General features: G+C 42.0%; 1 protein-coding gene across 1 annotated transcript in view; it reads left to right on the top strand.

Annotated features, from left to right (window-relative positions):
• si:ch211-183d21.3 (serine/threonine-protein kinase SBK1) overlaps positions 1-10,926 on the top strand; it is a 13,599-nt gene extending 2,673 nt beyond the window's left edge. The window contains exons 2-4 of the mRNA XM_035672338.1: positions 5,445-5,686; positions 6,394-6,596; positions 7,054-10,926. Coding sequence (XP_035528231.1) covers positions 5,445-5,686; positions 6,394-6,596; positions 7,054-7,881 — 1,273 coding nt within the window. The 3' untranslated portion in view covers positions 7,882-10,926. The remainder of the gene's footprint in view (positions 1-5,444; positions 5,687-6,393; positions 6,597-7,053) is intronic.
• Positions 10,927-20,966: the final 10,040 nt, after the last annotated feature.

Consider the following 20,966-nt stretch of genomic DNA (forward strand, 5'->3'; position numbering starts at 1 on the left):
AGAGAGAGAGAGAGAGAGATCCTAGCAATCAACATTAGTGCATTGATTGTGGTTAGAGGCTATTGTGTATGAGCAGGATCACCAATCACCATATACTGTTACTTTGCCATGTCCTCCTCAGCGCTGTGCTGTTACATCATTTAGCCACACCTCCTTTTAGACCCCATTTTCTGAACTCATATTAGAGTCTCATCTCGCCATGTATTTGACATCAAAGGGACGCAGTCTATAGCATGTAGTACAAAGGGGGAGGGATGCTTCATTTGAGTCTCATTGGATTTCCCCAATCCTGCTCTCTCTCTCTCTGTCCCTCCCTACTGGAACTTGAGGCTACTGGGTTGTGATAGAGTGGGGGGTTAGGTACACTATGTTCCCTGGGTAGCTTATTGCAGTGATATTTCACAGCTAAAAGATTTTTTGCAGGACATGATTACAATGAGGGTGATGATGACATGGCATATATAATCAGATGCTCTTCAGTTTCTAATCCCAAAGCCTTAATCCTAAACTACAATATTGATTTACTGTGATGTTTTGTTGTTTGTATTGTTTTTTTTGCGTGTGTTTGACTTATCATTCTGCCTAATTTTTGTTTCATTTGTGGTTAACATACAGTACTTGAGCCAAGTGTCCTTGCACCCAGTGTCCTTCCACTCTCAGTCATTGTTTGGATCCCTTTAACCTTGGGTTATCTCTTTGTGGGTCTTGGGTTATCCCAGCAGGAGGCCAATGCCCGCCAGTGTTTCTGGCTGGGAGCTTTCAGCAGGCAGTAGCTCCATGGCGTGTGTAACATACAGTAGAAAGAGAGAGAGGGGTGATGGGAAGGAGAGTAGAGACGAGGCAAGTCAGGGACGGCACTCAGCACTCGGCCCCAGCAGGGATCCTCCATATGGGCAGCCAGGCAAAGCTGAGAGCAGGTGATTTGTCAAAGTGAGTGTCCGTGGCCTAGGCCGCTGGTTCACCTATCACAGCACAGTGGGAGGTTTCTCCAGCCGTGTGTTGAAGGAGGCGCTGGCTAAACCCACCAACTCACTGGCTCTGATGTTCTGTGCTCTGCTGAGGAAGGTGATTCTATTTTTTTCATGCCTGAGTGTCCTGACTGCAACTAGGTGTCTCAGGGAAGTCCATTTTGGTTTTTGATCGAGTGATAGATTGCTTAGGATTGCAGTGATTTGTTTTCATTCTGCGCTACCACACTGAGACAACAAGGAGAGGGACACAGACAGAAAAATACCATCTATATGTGTTTGGCTATGCATGCAGTTGTTTTATTTCCAGACAGACAGTAAGAGAAACCACATCAGTCACATCGTATTTCACTCGCAGTTTTCCCTTTGACCCAGAGGCACGGCACGTTGGGCATTTTGACAGTAAATTGGACACAGGAGATCAGTCTTCACCCATAATGACTCTTCTGCCGACAGCAAAGCAACTAGTCCATTAGTAACGGAGAGAGGTAGAGACGCAAGGCAGGCTCTGCAATCTATTTATTTCTTTCATTAGTCCCTTGTTTACATTTTCTGGAACAGACAAGAGAGAAAGAGGAGAGGAAGAAGGACGGCTAGACTAAAGAGGGGCAAACACTGTGTGTAAAACTGCTGACTCTGATAATCCCTCACACTTTATATAGATGCTTGATGTACATTAAAACACATTTATTATAGATGAAGGTGCAACACCAGTTCTATTGCCCATCTTTTACACAACTACTATTTAGCTCATCTCCCATATGGGAATCTGTATTCATGCTTGAACCTCACCTCAATGAAGTCTTTGTGCTGCGCTTATCAATGTCATGTCACAGTTCATTGCAGCTGTATCGCTCACATAGTTTAAACTGGGTGAAACAATAGCTCAGTGAATACACAGTTATTGGCCCTGATGAGATCACATGACAATACCATAGATTAAATGCGTAAATGCTAACATCTGCATCTGCTGATGTTAAGCAGGTATAATGTTTACCATGCTCAGAACCTTAGTTCAGCGTGTTACCATGCTAACATTTGCAAATTAGCACAAATCTTAACGTACAGCTGCTGATGGGATGGATGATGGGTAATTAGTTAAAGTATTAGACAAATTCAAGTTCTGACTCAATGATGGTGCTAGATGAAAGGTTAAGGGATAACCACAGTTTATCCTGAAGACAGGTGAACATGAATGTGTACCACATTTTTCATGGCAACCTATCCAAACATGTGCTAGAGGAAAAGTCAGGGGATCACTGTAGTCAGTAGGATTCATCATCTTGAGATCAAGAATGTCAGCACAAAATTTCCAAAAGCTATAGCACAACATTTACATCCAATAGTTCTGGAGATATTTTAGTCTGGATCAAAGTGGTGGACAAATTTTCATACAAACACCACCATCCCTAGAGTCACACTAGCATGGCTGAAAATAGGTTGAAACTTGACCAGGCTTCTTTAGTGAAAATGTGCCCCATAAAGTTCACAGTAAGACCTACACTCACAAGGGTAACATTCAGAGTTTAGAGGCTATGAGCACACTGGACAGCGTACATGTCAAGAGCACACCCTGAGGCTTTAAAGAGACAGTCTGTGACAAAAGGAACAGTTGACAGTGGCATCACAGGGTTCATCTCTGTTCTCATCTCCAGTTAAATGTTTATTGGAGAAAAGGTCAACTGCTTCTGCAATTTAGTCTCATGTGTGTCACACGTGGAGTCAGACACAGGTTTCCAGACGGTTGATGTGCCTATTCGGACATAAAACTGGATGTTTTGCCTTTTTCTGGGAACAACCTGTTTTTTAAGAGTGTTGTACTGTGAATGCACTCAGCTCTGTTAGAGTAATTGCTAAATGGAGTGGGATTGTCAATCTGTATTTGAGGGGAAATTAGTGGCTCGGAAACAGATTGTTGCTGCTGAACGAAAGAAAACCTTGTCTGTCCACTTCTTAGGAATTTAGAAAAACAGGCTTTATTTTCAGACTGGCCTTGTTTTCAGATTGTGCATTTTTGAGTTTATTTATTGAGAAGTTTCTGACACTCAAATGCCAGAGGATTTTTTTTTATCACAATTAAACATGAAAATCACACATACTGAAGTTACAAGGTCTCAACCTCAACAATACAGGAAAAAGTGAACAGTCCAGGAATCTGTTTTAAAACGCTTACAGATGATTAACAATGAGTGGGATGGACTCAAAAACCCATTAAAATGTGTATCAAGTCAAATCCTCATCTGTATGTGGAGCGTGTGGCAGTTACCTTGTCTTCAGCTGCCTGAGAGGACAGGAGAAGAGCAGAGGGCAGCATGGGAGATCAGTGGGGCATGTGGCTGTGGTCGAACGCTCAGTCGTGCTGAGACTCACAGCTGCGCCCTCTCAGAGGTAGGAACACAAAGGGCCTTTGATAGACTGTCACTGTGTGACTGATACACCAGACCTCCCGGCCCCCCCTCCCAAACACTCGCAAACAATCACCTCCCAGAGACCACATAACTTCATCCCCACACCTCCAGGGCTCTACACTGCAGTTTCTGGTTCACATTTACAGCGTCATCACAGCTGCGGAGAGCACCGTCTCCCAACCACTCATCACATTTCAGGGCTCTTAATCCAGTTCTGCAAAGGAAATGAGTGCAAAGCATCCTGCGCTGTTGGGTGGGGTGGGCTTTTGTCTTGGTGGGAGCTGAGTAATGTGATTAAGATCCATGCTGGAGTGCTGCACATTCTGCCCGTGGAGCTGACTGGAAGAAGTGCCAGTAAACAAGCGCTCTCTTCTCTTTGCTTCGTCCTTGCTGATTGAGGCTATGGGGCCATGCAGGGTGGGCGGTCAAAGGAAATGTGCTTCCAGTCTGTCTGTCTGTCCTGTTTTAATGTTTAATCACCAAACCTGGACCACAGACTGATCTGGATAATGATCAACTTTTTTGTTGACTCGCTCAAGGCTATACAGTGGGCACGCTCAGCATGAGTAGGCTACAATATTCATAGTCTCTTATATAACTATCTCTGCATATGATAAAATCAAGAAGCAAGTGTGATCTACAGAGATACATACAGGGCACTCTTTCTATTTGCAGTATTTTCTTCGACAAAGAGTGATGAGCCAAGAACACAAGGCTGCAAACGGTTGCATCCTATTTTAGTTTTCGCTGTCTAATAGCTATATTTATCACACTCTTTCCACAAGATAGCTGAGGAACCTCAACACCTTCAGAGCGTCTGAACAAAACTTCCTCTGCCATGTTTTAATCAACTGTACATTAGCTACCGAGCATTAATTCAGCTCATATCCCCCCCCCGAAGTGCACCTGACAGTCGACACAAACATTTGTGATGCTCTCAGTGATGCTTTCGTTTAAATCAGTGGTACTGAGAAACTGGCTACAGGGAGAGGAGAACAAAGAGCAAAGCAGTTGCCTTTGAATGATGGATGAAAAAGGCCATCAGCGAAATTGTTTGCGCTGATTTGATGCCTATTAGCGTGCATACGTGTGTGCGTGCTGTGCATGATTGGATGATTAAATTTGATTGTGTGTGTAAGGAGGGGGGATTGAAGAGAGACAGAGACAATGGGTACGATCATTAGTGTGATCCACTTCATTTGCTCAAAAGGTCCATTTTGTGCAGTTTGTTCAATAGACTTTTCCTTCGTTTTACTTAGTGATTGTTCAAACACTGTAACAGGCGCTAACATCCACAGTCACTCATCTCGGATTTTTAATTTGTTGTCAGTTGGCACATTTAGGGTGTCTGACTCCATCTGAGCTTGCAATTAAAGCAGCTATATTTTTCCCTGCTAGGATCAGTTTGACCTATTTGAAAGTTGGCACTTCTGAAAATCAGCAATAACTTTTCTGTTGCAGTATTTTCTTTTTTTCTTTCGGCTTCAGCAATTTGACCGAAATGCTTGTGCAAACCAAATGTGTTTTTCAGACAAAACTAAGCTACCCCCTTTCTCACAGCCCCACTGATTGTTTCTACTGTATGTATTTGTACAAACACTTCAGAGTGCTCACAGATGATCTATAGTATACCTTACTAGCATGTATACACCTTGACGCTGTCAGCTTTCTCCATTTGTTTCCATTTGTTAGTCCTTCTACCTGGCCATATTGATTTTCCCATAGCTGTCTGCCAGTAAGTGCTGTCTGAGTCCAGCCATATCTGAAAGCTGGCCAGAGTGATCTAGAGAGACAGCAGGAAGTCCAATACATTTACTGAAAGCACTTCCCCTGTCGATCCCTTCCTTGAACTGATTGTATGGAAATGAAGGTCTGTTAAAGCCTTCCTGATTTAACCACCCTTTGAGACATGATGTACAGACAAGAATATATGGATGTGCGCCAACAAACATAAAGATACTGAAGAGCACTCTGTCATAAACACATACCTGAATAAAATTTATATTGTCTGCCATCATCACAGCAGAAAAAACCTGGCTCTAAGCAGTTTTCTCTCCTCTTCATTTAGTCTGCCCCACAGCGTCAAGGCGAGCCTGTCTCTTTCTCCATCTGGGCCCGGACGGGTGGGCAGCGGTGGGGGCTCCCCTACATCCAAGATGGGCTACTGCGGAGGGGTGCCTGTGGAGGACATGCAGGCGCTGGCCATCACCTCTCTGTCTGCAGCAGATGTAGCCAAACAATATGAGCACATACGTGAGCTTGGGAAGGGCACGTATGGCAAGGTGGACCTGGTGGCACATCGTACACAGGGTGAGTTAGTTGGGGCATCAGGGATTAAAACTGCGGCTGAAGATCTTTATCCTCTAATCCTGTTTTATTCGTTTATCTTGACTGTCAACTATCTAATAAAGCATAAATACAAAAAAAGAACCTCATATCTCTAAATCCACATTGTGCCAGAATGCCTCACAGTTGAGGATAACCAGTTAAGGCAGATGTCAGCGTGTTATAAAGTCTCAAGGCACAGTGCAGAGAAATTAATTTCAGCACAGTTAAAAAGGTTTGCTAAGGATTTTTTTTTTAAGGCCTACTGTTTAATCCTTGGTTGTAAGAAAATCAAGGTTAGAGAGCTGGCTCAGTCTGAAAGCGGTATAACTCAGCATGGTAAAGTAGTGCAGAGAGAGAGGCTGAGAGGGCAGCAGAGATTAGAAGTGCTGTGTGCTCACTAAAGAGCCTGTGTATTTCTGCAGCTGTGATCACGAACAACTGGTTATATGCGTGTAATGGAGTTGAGATTCATTTACTGTTACTGTTTATATGAATGAATGTAGCAGCTGTTACAAAGACAGGGTTGGGTAGTTGGAAATCTCTCCACGCCCTTAGACTATCAGGTTACAGAATTCACTTTGAGTGCTTTGGATGGTGTGTTTTGGACAGTAAAAAGTTACTAATCTGACACACCTAGGCTTAACTGTGTCCATCCATGTGTTCTACATGTTTATGTCTGATTTTTACAGGCACCAAAATGGCGCTGAAGTTTGTGACCAAGAACAAGACGAAGCTCAAGAGTTTCCTGCGGGAATACAGTCTAACGGGCTCACTTAGCTGCAGCCCTTTCATTATCAAAGTCCTGGACGTACTTTTTGAGACAGAAGACAGCTATGTGTTTGGACAAGAATATGCCCCCGCCGGGGACCTTTTCGACATCATCCCCCCACAGGTAAAGCTATCATCCTTCCTTCCACCAATCACCATCCTCACTCAGCCAGAGCTGCTCCAATCAGTCGTCAGATAAGGCGGTTTTAACAAGCTCTCCTGGGATTGGAGCCTTGTCTTCGTCCCGGTTTTCTCTCTCTACATGGAGCTCTCACTTTGCTTTAGTGCTATTCCAGTTTATGTGCTGGGAGTGCTTGATTTCAAGACACTTTTGTTTCAGTTTTTCTGTTTTGGAGCGTATCACTTTCCACCCTGTACTTTTTTTCCTCTACTCAGTATAACCATCACCTATTCTTTATAACAGCACTGTAATCTACTCTCCACAAAGCTCTTTTCTTGTATCACCTCCCATAGTCTCACCTCCTACACAATGTACTGCATCTATTAGACTGCATTAATCAAAATCTATTTTTCTCTCTTTCTGTCTCCCGACACTACCCTCTACTCTCTCTACTTCTCAGGTGGGTCTGCCAGAGGAAATGGTCAAACGCTGCATGCAACAACTGGGACTAGCCCTGGACTTTATGCATAGTAAAAACCTAGTGCATCGGGATGTGAAACCTGAGAATGTGCTCCTATTTGACCGTGAGTGCCGTCGCATCAAGCTGGCCGACTTTGGTATGACACGACGCGTGGGCTGCCGTGTTAAACGGGTGAGTGGCACCATCCCCTATACGGCACCAGAGGTTTGCCGTGCTAGCCGTGCTGAGGGTTTCCTTGTGTCCACCAGTCTGGATGTGTGGGCATTCGGTGTGCTGGTCTTCTGTATGCTGACAGGCAATTTCCCCTGGGAGGCAGCGCTGCCAGCCGATGCTTTCTATGAGGAGTTTCGGCGCTGGCAGAAGGCAGGGTGTCCTGTGGGAACCTACCCATCTCAATGGCGTCGCTTCACTGATGACGCCTTGCGCATGTTTCAGAGGCTTCTCGCTTCCGAGCCGGAAAAACGCTGTGGAGTCAAGGACGTCTTCTGCTTTGTCAAGTACGAGCTTGTCAGCGAGCTCAGGCGCAGAGCATCTTGCCGAGCCAAGAGAGGTGAGAGGTCAAGCTCTGGAGTGTGTACCGGCAGTTGCACTTCCTCTTCATCCTCCACTTCATCACGTTCCTCCCACAGACACCCCGAGCCCTCCACCCCTCCAGGAACGTCCTGCCTGCGTCCGGCACCTCTCAAACGTAGTGTGCTCTCCGACCCTTTGTCTCCCAGAGAGGAGTCTGGACAGCACCAGTCTCCAGGCCGAGACAAGAACAAAAGCCAGATGGTGATGGCAACTGCCATCGAAATCTGTGTGTGACCATGCTAATGTTTGCAGTGTAGACTAGATAGCTTTTCACAGTACTAACAAGCTGTGAAGAGGTGTTAATGACTACCACAGAGACTCTAGTGAAAAAGGAGAGGTACTTTAACCATGAAAGAGAAGCTCAGGATCACATCCCCGGCTGTGGAAATGGACATCATCAATCAGCGGTACACACTTGGACAGCTTATCACGGGCACATGCCGTTTAGGTTTTGATTTGTGACCAAAGACTGCTTCCCAAGCTGAGAAGCCATGCAGGCAGTGTTTAAGAGTCCGCTGATGTTGCTCCTCTCAGCAGCTCATTCTGCCATCCAGACATTTGTGTTTTCTGCCCATACACTGTGGTGGTGCTAATGATTCGATAATTAGATACTCCATAAAAACTGATTCTGTCTTTTCTCACTCATCACTCTGTGTCTCCCTACTTGTTTTTATGTTATGCCTCTTTGATAGTGTTTATTTATCTCAGAATTATAAGCTCCGGGGAGGCCAAAACTTCATCTGATCAGTTGATGCTGTTCATTCGAAGGCCAGTGATCCGAGGGCAATCTCCGCAACTGCATTTGACCGCCATTTCTCAGACCATCTGCCAACTTCCAGTGCATAAAATTTGTCCTAGACTTTTTCAAAAGAAAGTGTTATAAAGAAAAAAACAAGAAATCTTAATGTAGCAGTTTGTATGAGATGTCTTTTCATGTAGGTGTCTAGACTTAGAGACAGCTTGTCAGTGATAGGCATCACCTCAGGACACTTCAGTGGGTCACTTCCTGTTTTATTATTAATGGAAATCTAATGAATAGCTGGAAGACACATCTGCCACTTTTGAAATTGTCTCAACGAGATTCATTTCCAACGTAACACAATAGAACACAGGGATTGTACATTTTCTGAGTGAAAAAGGTGGTGAACAAAGAAGAGGAGAAGAAATGTCTTTTTATTGTTTCTTTTCTACCTGCTGTGTTTGTTTGGATGTGTGTGTTTCAATGCTAAAGCACAAGACTTTTGTAAAGGAGGAGAACTCTTAGTGAAAACTATATTGTAAATAATTTGATATTTCTAGGAGTGCATCGTAAAATCAGGTAGTTCAACTATGTAGCGGTACAAATTTTCTACGAAAGGGAAAGGGGTTTTAGGGTTTTACAGTTACTGTCGGGGCAATGCACTGTATGTAGCAACAAAATATGACAGAATGTACAGTATATCACAACAAATTAATTATATAGAAATATGATCTAGAGTCTGTCACAAAGTATAACATAGTAGCAGCTGCTGTTCTCTTTTTTCTTTTATTGTTTTAGGTTTCATTCAAGTTTTCTTGTCCCAGGTATGACACACAAATTGGTGAATAGACATCACTCATTTCTGTATTTTCCTGTCACCATAACCTTGAGCAACATCCATTTCCTGTGTAAAATCATCATGCTTCCTGGTTGTCTATGAGCACAGCCCATTCTGTCTTCATTCAATCCGTTAAAGCGACTGAGGGCTGGTCGACACCAAACAAATTAATTTCCCAGCATCACAAAAGGTGTTCAGATATTTAATTATCAAGATGCAACACAAGGCCGACTGCTCAGAATATGTTGCTTCACTCCCTATGCTCACCTTTTATTAAATCTTCCTGCCTCTCTCTGGGAGTTCATCCAACTGTATCAGTCAAATAGCAGAGCCCAGGTGTTTATTGTCTGGAGGGATGACCTCTGTGTCAGCCATTGCTGTTCTGAGAGCTGATGATTGATCCTGACTGGCGCACAGCTTCCAAAGATATACTGCTAATTATTAAAGCGTCTAAAAAGCTCAGTATGTTCAGTGTGAATGCTTCAATGCGTGCTCATTACCATTATTTTTCTTGCTTGAATTGCGTTACTGTTATGTCAGTCAGGTGTGTCTGTGTGTGTGTGTGCATGAATGTGTTCTTCTTTTCACTTTCCTTATTTCCCCACTCCTCCCATGACAGCCCATCAGCTCTGTCGCTATAGTGACAGTGCCAGTGCTCCTCTGGTGCGGCTTCTGTCCTCTTCTTGAAAATCAAGTCTAATTGAGCCCAAATGAAACAACTGGTCACCAACCCCCCTCCCAGTCACCCACAGCTCCTCTTGACAGTTGCCTAGCTTATTATACTCGATAACACATTTCGGCAGATACACATTTCCCCTTTTTTTATGAGCCTGTTCACAGACCAAAGTCTTTATCCAGTCTCATCAGGCATAATCGAAGCTGTTGATGGTCCCTATCATTTCCCTTGTCTCTCTCTATCCTCACTCTTGACTCTGCAAAGGTGACCTGATTGAGGCTGAAGACTTGTCAAAGGGATGTATTGTATGTCTCATAGGATCTGTCAAAAGGTAATCCATCATTAGATTGTAGTGGAATGTGAATTAGCTCTGCCCTATATCTTGCTATTCTGCCTGTGGGATAATGTAGGATCTAAATAGTAGAAAAAGACAAGGATTTGACTGATGGTGTGCACAAGGTAATATAAAGTAACACAACTCAACATAATGCAATTCAATGTAACTTCATGCAACATAATGTAACTTCATGCAACGCTCCGTTATATACGGCAAAACGCATAATAACATGAGCCAATCATAACCCAGTGCAACATAATGTGAACTAACGCAACATGACATGACTCCTTTATAATAGTATATTATTATTCTTTATAATATTACTTTATTTATTGTTTATAATTTATGTATACATGTAGCCTCCAACTTGATGAGTAAGACAGTGTTCTGATGTGGGCAGCTGTGGCTTTGTTAGACATCATTGTCATCAGCATCTTTACACTATTATCAGTCGTTTCAATGTGCAATGTTGTTTCTCATGGACTGTTATGACAGGAATTGTCAAGTTTAATGATGATGTGTCAATTTATATCAAGTTTCATTGAAGCTCTAGAGAGTAGCCTTCCGTTGATCCAATTTATTCTGATCCAATGATCAGACTGTTTTCTGCCAGCAAGTGTTGTTGTAGAATCTCATGTAAATACTGAATGTATTGTGTCTTTAACAAAGCAAAACAAAAAAAAAGAATCAACAAAATGTTAATATATGTTGAAATAAATTTATGCACCACATCTTATGGCTCCAAGGTATTTCTGTGGGTAGTTAAAAATACTGTGGTGGTATTTTTTTCTGCCAGCGTAGGCAAAGCTAATTCAGCCCAGCTTTGCATGGTCCCCATACTGCACATTAGATGAAGGTCAGCTTGAATCACATGTGATTTCCCGAGGCTTTGGTCTGGTTCACCAGCGAGCCCCCAGACTATTTTAATATGCCGGCTTCCTTCTGAAAGCCCAATTAACACATCTGGAGATAGGAGTTATCTGCTGCCCCCAAAGAGCAAATGAGTTCAAGGGCAGTTAGAATATGGGACTGAAGATGAGAACAGTTATCTGCTCACCGCCCCTTCATACTCAGCTGTTGTGTCAATGTGGAGGAGTTTGCTCAAGTTGTTATCAGACAGAGTTTAGACAGTGGTGGTAAGCTGTGGTGTATCTGCCACTGAGGAAAGCTAATCAGTTCAGACAGTGCAAGAGAAAGGATAGGTCAGCCATGACACACAGGGTTAGTGTAGTGAGTGGAAGCTTGTCCTTTGTGATAGCCTGTTCTCTGCCATTAAAGGGCTACAGCAGCCTATAGTGGCAGGGTAAGAGTCCTAATTGTGTTAGCCCCAACGCTCAGCTGAGAAGATGGACGATGCTGAACTCAGAGCTTGCTGAGCCAAAAGGTGGAGGCATTTAAAGTAGGATACACTAGACTACACACAATGTGTCAGGTCACCCAAATTAGAAAAACACACACATTTCTCCCTTGTGGTATCTACAATTTTCTGGTTAAAGCATCAAAAATGGACATGTTACTCGACAGCAACAATTCGTTTCTAAGGATAATTGACAGATAAATCGCAGATATCTACATAACTATCTAGATGGCTTGTATAAAAGATATATACATATATTTTCCAATTGGACTAAACTGACCCCATCCCTGTGAAGGTTCAGCAATGCTGGATTATTCCTTAGCTGCAGCTTTTTAAAAGACCGCTGGCTAAACCAAATTGATTCCCAGGACTGGAGGAATCTGGATGGTAAGCCTTCAGTAGGTAAGTGATCTCTCCCTGGATGCAGCTGTCTCCATGAGATCAAGTGTTAAATCGTCCTCGGCTATGCTCTCTCAGCAAGGGCTAATGTCGGCAACATGAGGTGGCCGTGTGGTTGATGGAGACTCCATTTTCTGTGCTGAATCATGTGAGCACTGTCAATTCCCAGTTTTCACCATGATCTCTATGATGTACCTCTTGGACAAATATGACAACATTTCTAGTAAGTGCCAGCTGAAACTTCCGAAAACAACCCCCACTCATACTTTCAAGTTGATGTTATCACAGCATGAAATGTGTGATAGAAAAAACAGGCTGTCAAATCCTTGTAGCTTCTCCGGGGTGTATGAATCAAAGTGAACTTGGAGAAAAATAAATAATTCAAGAGCTCTTGCAGTACGCACTCCAGGTTTAGCTGAATTGTTTAACATTTTAAAGATAATTTTAATGAAACAAGTCAATCCTAAAATTTGTATGTAGCTTTTAATCTTGGACAGCGAGTGTTCAGCTCAAACGTCTGTCTGTGCATGGAGCTCACAACCATCAAGGTCTGCCTGGTAATACTTGAAATACTGTATGTTTTCCAAAAACTCTCTCACAGTTGAATATGGGGACACAGGGATGTAATTACTGAACATTTCGGTCTCGCTGGTGAACAATAAAAAGATGCAGCTGCTGTGTCTTTACATAAACCACCTAATGTGGGTTTCTTTAAAGGATATTCAGCTGTGCAAGTGGGCTAACAAGTACAGGCAAAGCATTCTGCAGCTTGAATGAATAGTAAACAAAGAACAGAGGTATTTTTAAGTTTTCTAAGTTGCAGACTGCAGAGTAACATTATTTTCTGCTAATTTTAACACCACAGGGAACATACTGTACAGTATTAAACCTCCTGCGTCACCTCAGCTTCCTGCCTCTGCACCTAGAGATGAATCACTCTGAAACCGTCAGATGCACCATGAACTATTCTTCTGTCCCTGATATATTTTGCAAAACAGCTGCAGGCGTGACGCTGGAAATTCAGCCGAAGATTCGAAAAGTCGGAAACTCGGATAGTGATAGTGATCTCAGCAGGGGCTGACTGTGAAGGGATGTTCCTCGCTCTCCTTCAGATCTAGACTCAGGCGTTGTGTGAAATAGTGTCTGATCGCAGCTGGAGAGCCGGGAAGACAAAGGAAAAGAGTGGAAAAGAATGCCAGAGTAGAGAGGAGAGAGAGGGGTACGAGCAGGAGGGGATGTGTCAAGTGGGACAAATGTGTTTGTGTGTGTGCTCGAGAAGGAGTCACACAAGGACAAAGTGGGTGTATGCCAAGCAAGGTACATTCAGAACTGTGGAGTCATTAGAAAATAACCTTGTTTATCCTAAATTTGTTCTGTTTTTAGGGCACTGCAAACCTGTATTCCACTGTATGTGTGTCACCTGAGGTTTGCCACTAAATTTTGTCAGTGCCAGACATAAACTCTCAGACAGTATGTGGTCGTCTTCCACCATTGCTATAGCAACTGAGATGATCCCAGTTTAGACAAGCTCTGAAATCTTTTTCTTGTTTTAGAAACCAGCACCACATTTCCCTGCCGGGGAGCTACTGTACAGTATGAGCACTTACTGAGTGTGTGATTGTGTGTTTTTGTTTCTGTTCTTAATACTGAAACATTTTGTTCTTTATGTTAGAGTGGGCGTTCTGTCTACAGCAAGGATGGCTCATTAAGCTGGAGGATGCCTGTTTGTGCTGCATTTTACCATATCTCAATCACAACTAGCTTCCTCTGCACAGCATCGAGTGCACTCTATACAGACAACAGGCTACAGTAAAGAGAACTGTATGCAGCCTGACTGTATAAGGTACTGGGTAAGTTTGACGATTATGTTTCAAAACATAACTACTGAGCAGACTCCCACATGAAATCTGATCTCCAGTGGCTGATACATAATGAACCCAATAACCCTTTGACCTTGACTCTAGCACAACTTTGAAGGGAAGATTGTTCATCAAATTTGCTGTGGATACTCATGATCCAGAGTATGAATCATAATGTTACCTCTTGATCTTTCCTCTAGTGGCAAAATATGCAAAGGAAAATCTAAATCTAATAGGAAGATTGGCAGAAAATTCACGTTCTCCCACAGCTACAACCTTTGCATCGGCCACTGTCAAATTTCCATACACTATATGATAATCTAATAGGAAGATTGCAGCTTTTAGATTGTTTTAAATGCACTATACTGCAGTGTAATTAAGGGATTCTGAAATATGCACAACCCAATATTAAAACATCAGGTGTTTATGTGAGCCAAGAGACTAAACATTGTAAACATAACTTTAAGAGGCAGGTTTGCTTAATTAAAACATCATGTCATATGCTCAGATGGCCACAAAACTGCGTCTTAATCCTGTTTTACTGCTTGAATTCAGAAGACACATTTGAATTCTGTCAATCATAAATAATCCTGTTGTTCACACTGTGGAGACTGTTGTGGCTGAAAATGAATCACGACCCCAGGAAGCTTCATATTTTCATTCATATTCATACTAGCACCACTCAGGGCAGAAATTATCCCTGCATTTTTATGCCTGAATGTGTTCTGCCTACTGCCACGAGACCTGCGTGTGCCACCCACCAACATCTGTCATCTGCCGCATTCTTCAGCTCTTCCATAGCTTTACCTCCAGCATAAAGGACTAATCCACCATGTATCACCAATCTGCGATATTCTACTTCCATCATGCTTAATGGTATGTCTCTATACACCAGACAATCTTTAGACGCATAGCTGAAAGTTGAATGGCAATGAAGAACAAACAGAAGCATGAAAGCAAACATAAAAAACCACATCAAAACAACAACAGCTGGTGCTTTTTAGACCCGTGATTCCTTTATCTTTGCTTAGAAACCATTTTAGAAGAAAACAGATTGATCACAGTCAAGAAAGGTGTTTTCATCCAGGTTTTTTTTAAAATTGTAATAGACTCATTAAGGTCTAAGTCTTCATTGTATCCTTTGTTAGAAAGTCCAAGAGAAGTTTGAGTTGAGGGTCATAAAAACTTTAAATATATAGAATTAAGTGTTTTTATATAATAATATCACAATATCAAATAAATATTTGCCAGTCTTATTAAGCTACTATAATGCTTGGCTTGATACAAAGCAAGTTAAACTGAATCTTTAAAGTACAGTCAAGTAAATGCAAAGACTGGAAGGATATTTACATATTGATGAGAAGTCTTCAAATAATAAATGCATTAATTTACTGCAAGATTTCATTATTCTGAGAAAGACCCATAGAAATACCAACATATATTCTAGCTGAGAAAAAGGAAAGGTCATTCAATGTGTGACTAGTTTCAGGTCTTCAATACAGCATGACATTCCTTTTTCTATATTAGGGCACCATTTAGAGTAACATAGAAAATAAAGCATGGTAAGTTATTCTCTGGCTTCATATTTACTGTATGATATTGATCCTCTCATCTCACTCTGAGTGAGAAAGTGAGTAAGTACATTTCCCAAAATGTCAAACTATTTCTTTAAGCATCAAAGCTACGTATGCTGGAAATGTTGACATATCAGAATGATCTCATAAACTTACATCAGCGTAGTCTCAATGGTATTTAGAGCTAATTTTCCTTTTTTATGATAGCCTACACATTTTTTAAGCAGTTTCCTTAACACAAATACTTTTCTTCACCAAGGGAGAAGGCAAACCCCATAGCTCATCTTGGAGGTCAGCACTAGCAATATTGAGACATACATGCTGAAACACAACAAAATAATCAATCATAACCCAAAACTTTTTTGCCTGTAAACAGCACAACTCCCTTTTGGGTTGCGGTAAACAATAGCATCGTCCGCATGTCATTGCCAGCTTGTAAATTGCAAAGACCCCAGGGATGCTGCTCAAGCGCTTCTCATAATCAGTGTCGTTACTTTCAATTATCTACTAATGAGTTTCGTAACAAGTGGGGAAACAAGAGGTGCAGCTGTGACAGAAGAATTTCAGCTAGCGGCTCTGTAGAGATGATTCATGTCCACCACAATTCCCTGATTGCAGGAAGGGAAACCAACGTGTCCGGCTGGACATGGGACGTGATTTCCTGCACTGTCTTGGCTGGCTAAGTTACATGGCTTCTTTATTGGCTGAGACAAGCAGAGATTCATATTTTTTCCCCTGAATACAAACAGGCCTGAGCAAAATTTATTTTCTGCAAGGATGCCAATATAATGCCCACCTGTGACATTTAACAACAAAGGCAGGAAACACTCATTTGACTCACCTCCAGTCAGTCTTTCAATTAGTGTGAGGAGTGTTTAAGACACCTGCTGGAATATGGATTTTGTATCATTCAGAAAATATCCTGTTGGTAAGGATTGTCCCCCTTTGTCTCCTCACAGCACACTGTGGTTACTCTCCTTCTCCATGATCAGCCTCAGCCAACTTGTAGTTCTTTGTTTTCTGTGCTGGAAGTACTAAAGGTCTAATTTTAACACATTAATATTTAAAGCTGGAGTGCAGGACTTGTACATATAAATTAACGTCTGTTACATTCAATCCCTTGCCAAACGATTACTGGCAATGCTAATTAAGCCTGGATGCACCATAAAACCACCGGCTCCAGGCTGGCCATTTCCTGGCCAGAATACAAGAGGTAACTCCGGAGAGGAGAGAATCAATAGTTTGTCTTTTAGACGCAGGGGTGTCACTTGGATTTATTTGGATTGGCCTATGGTTGTATGAGTATTTTTGTTTGCTTCCTGGGATCTCAATGAAGAGTTTTCTGTTGAGATAAGGACTCATTCATTGTTGACTGCACTGACTATATAATACATTGGCTTACTCTTATTGCCAGAGGGGCAAACAAAAGTTCTGCACTGCAGGTTTAAAGGACGAAGTTTCCGATTGCAACTAACTAATCACCTCTGGCGGCTGTATTTGACTACCTGGGAATAAAAACTTGAATTTTTCAAATTTGTTTAAATTTGTTTGATTTATTATCACATCGCTGTAGTAATGACTTTGTGTGCCTTGTTTCAGGTGGTGCAGAGCAGACACCAGGAGCAGCCAATATTCTGAATTTTAGTCCGAAACCCAAGGTGCTGAAAAAATGAAGCTAGTTGCTTAATCAATTAATGAACTCTTCTTATAATCGAATAATTACTAGAGTCATAAATTTAACATAAATTACTTTCACTGGTTCCAGCTTTTCAAATGTGAGGATTAGATAAAACATCAGATAAAACCAACATGTTGAAGATACTGCCTTGGGCTCTGGAGGACATTCTATACAACTAATCAATTAATTAAAAAAACTAACTGTCAGACATCCTTTCTTCCCATAATGCCACTCTTAGACTTAGACTCTCCTTGACAGTTAAATGCCAACTGCACATTGATCTTATTTGAGTAATTAACTCGACAAAGCTTCCTCCAAGAGACATTACACATGTTTTTAATTTTATGTGAGGGGTAAAGGTACTGCAATATTTAATTTCCTTTTACATTTGTATTAAAGAAATGTATGTAAAGGACAGGGAGTGTCATACAGAAACACAGTAACTTGTTCTCACTATGCAATGGCCTTAGGGGAAAGTTATTGTGGGCTATTGTAACCCGTAGGCTAGTCCCTCCAGCCAGTTAGGTAAGATGGCCCACTCACAAAGTGCTGCAGATTTTAATGCATTAAATTAAATGTTATGTTTCACTCAGGGCCTGTATAGGACCAAAAATGGTGCCAGCACCCTAATAGCACAACCCTAACACTAACTCGTTTGGTCTTTTTTACATTTTTATTGTTTCCCCACCTGTATTTTATTGCAAGATAAAAAAATTATACATTCCACAGGTGTAAGGGTACTCATGCAGACAAAAATCAGATGTGCCAGTATAGTACCTGCGAGTACTGGTCCATTTCAGGCACTGGTTTCACTGCATGAAATTACTGAGTGGTTGACTGTTAGACGACTATTAACTATACAGTTATTTAAAACTGTGTCCCATCCTTTCTTTATCTTGGCTGAAGGACGTTCTCCCAATATAATCACCTCATTATATGATTTCTTTAGAGGTGCTCACAATTACCTGTGTGTCTGAGTCCTGCGTACCCACATGTTTGGTACCTATGACCATGAGCAAGTATTAAATGTGTTTTATTTTTCCTGAGCCCTATGAAATATAGAAGTACTATTTTTCACCTAAAGGAAAAAAACGACTTGATTTTGAAAGCATTTTCTATATAATTTACGGTGACCCTGGTATCCACGGTGCAAAACATGCAGCCTCATAAACTGCAGACATCTTCTGGATCTCAGTGTTTGTGCTGCCTGAAGCTGCAGTGAATCAAAGAGTGAAGCTGCAGTGATCTGGATGGAAAAAGGAAGCCAGCTTTCTCTGTGCGAACACATTTATCTGACTGGCCTCTTTTTCTCGCCCTGATCAAATAACTGTCTCAGTATATCCTGTCCCTGCAGTTTTTGAACATTGGAGGCTGTTTGATGAAGCTTGCTGCCCTGCTGCACTGACAGCTAATGAAGAAGGTTTGACGTCACACACCAGACTTATTCACCTCAAAACCCATGGCACCACCATCAGCCATGGACACTCTGGGAATACACTCTCCTGTCTGTAACAGATAATTTAGCCAGCGGTGACCCAGCGCAGCATGCCGTCCCTGCAAGTGAAAAAGAATGAATCTATTTCTGTGTTACTGTGTGACATACTTATGGAAGAAGATTAGGGCCAGGGGACATGGTATTGGAATTTGTCACGCTCATATTGAGCGGTTAAATAAGAAATAAAAAAATAAAATGTTGAGATGAATTTAAAAACACACTTTATAAGGCAGAGCTTGAAATTAAAATGCACCAGCTGAAAGTTGACTTTTAGCTGCAATTTCAGATTAAATATTCTCCATTTAAGTTCTAGCACTTATTACACTTAGTGATGAAAGTAACTACATTTACTCAAGTACTGGACTTAAAGGTCCAGTATGTAACATTTCGGAGGATCTCCTAGCAGGAATGGAATATATTACTCATGTTTTCGTTAGTGTATAATCATCTGAATATAGGAATCGTTGGTTTTTCATAACCTTAGAATGAGCTGTTTTTATCAGCAGACACTGCGGGTCAGTAGCCCAGATTTAACAGATAAATCAAAACACTGGCTGTAGATTGAGCCTATCACATGTTGGGAGTGTTGCGGCCTGTTCTCATTCCCAGGTTGTCAAATACTGATGCGAGTGGTGTTCACTTAGATGCACCATGCCACTTAACAACACTAAATCCTACACACTGGACCTTTAGGAACTCATTTGAAGTGTTTGTACTTTACTAGAGTATTTCAGTAACTATTAAATTTAAAAATGTGTCTTCATCTCTTCCAATTAAATTCCTACTCATTTCTTTGTAGGTTTCCTGGACAGTATGACAAATCTAAAGGATTTTACATTATAAAAGTAGTTGAGTAGTGGTAAAAACTACAATATTGCACTAGAAGTTCAGCATAAAATTTAACTATTGGTGACACTTTATTTAAAGGACCAGTGTGTAGGATTTAGTGGCATTTAGTGGCCTTAACCTCCCATTCCAAGTGTATAGAAGAAACTGTGGGGAAAAAAGGGGGAAAAGCCTAGAACCAGTGTTTGATTTGTCCGTTACGAGCTACTGTAGAAACATTGCGATTCAACATGGCGGACTCCGTAGATAAGGACTCGCTCCCTCTGTAGATAACAATGACTAATTTGAAGGCAATGAAAACATAATCATTATTATTTTCAGGTGATTGATTGAGACTAATAAAAAACTACCTATGAATATACTATTCCATTTCTGCCTACAGATCCTCCTAAATATTACACACTGGACCTTTAACACGGGCCAGCCTTCGCTCCCCACATGCATGAGTAATCCACATTCTTGGCCGCCCATGACCCTGTCGCCAGTTCTCTGCTTTTCCTTCCTTGGACCACTTTTGATAGATAGTGACCACTGCAGACTGGGAACACCCCAGAAAAGGAGCTGCAGGTTTTTAGAGATGCTCTGATCCAGTGATGGTCTAGTGATCACAATGTGCGCGGGGGGGGGGGCGGGGCCGCGGGGGGCGGCGGGGGGGGCGCGGCGGCGGGCGGCCCCTTGTCAAAGTTTGCTCCAAATTTCGCCACAACTGGGGCCCATCTTTTCCAGGGCTTCTTACACATCAAACCTTTGAGAGGACAAAATGTTCACCCTTGGGCTGCCTCAATAGTATCCCCACCCACGTGACAGGTGCCCCATGAACTAATAATAATAGTTAAATAAGTCAGTGTTAGTTAATATCACCTGTCAGTTGTTCATAATGTCTATGTGATGGACTCGGGTTCTATGTTTTTTTTAAGAGTTTATGTCTTTCAGTAACGGAACCAGGTGGGTTCGGGGGCTGAGTGCAAACAGCAGGGTGAGAGGAAAGTGGGAAACTATTTAGGACACGCGACACTAGCACAGGGCTTTGTTCAGTCGTTTCATTGGATTTTACGAAAATTTGAAAGACATTGAGGAAATATGGAAAAACAACAGTCTTTTGTTTTATTTAAACAGTCATTGGTGTTAAAGTGGAATTCACCTCTTCCATTTGGGTACGATCAACAACTTATTATCAGTTAGTCCAGTGCCTCTTCCCGCTCTCCCCCTAGGCCGCAAATATCTTTACAGTCCCAGTGTATGGATGATCAAAAGGCGAGTGGTGAGCCTGCGTCACTAGTGTCGTTGACGACGTCGTACAGGAAGGTGTAAGCTCGTGTGTACCAAGTTGTTCAAACATTAAAATTGCACAAAACAAGTGTGCGTGTTTAGCGCCTGCCCCCGTGAAGAGGAAGAGCCAAATACAAATGGTGTGAAGCTACAAACTCAGATAGAGAGATGTTGTGAAATGACGCCCTTGCGCGCAAAGGCTGCGGTGTGTCTGGGCGTGTGTGGATGACTCTGAAAAAGAAAGCATGAGTG

Source organism: Morone saxatilis, unplaced genomic scaffold (genome assembly GCF_004916995.1).
Source record: "Morone saxatilis isolate NCDOM2014 unplaced genomic scaffold, NCSU_SB_2.0 Contig1, whole genome shotgun sequence".
Taxonomy (NCBI): domain Eukaryota; kingdom Metazoa; phylum Chordata; class Actinopteri; family Moronidae; genus Morone; species Morone saxatilis.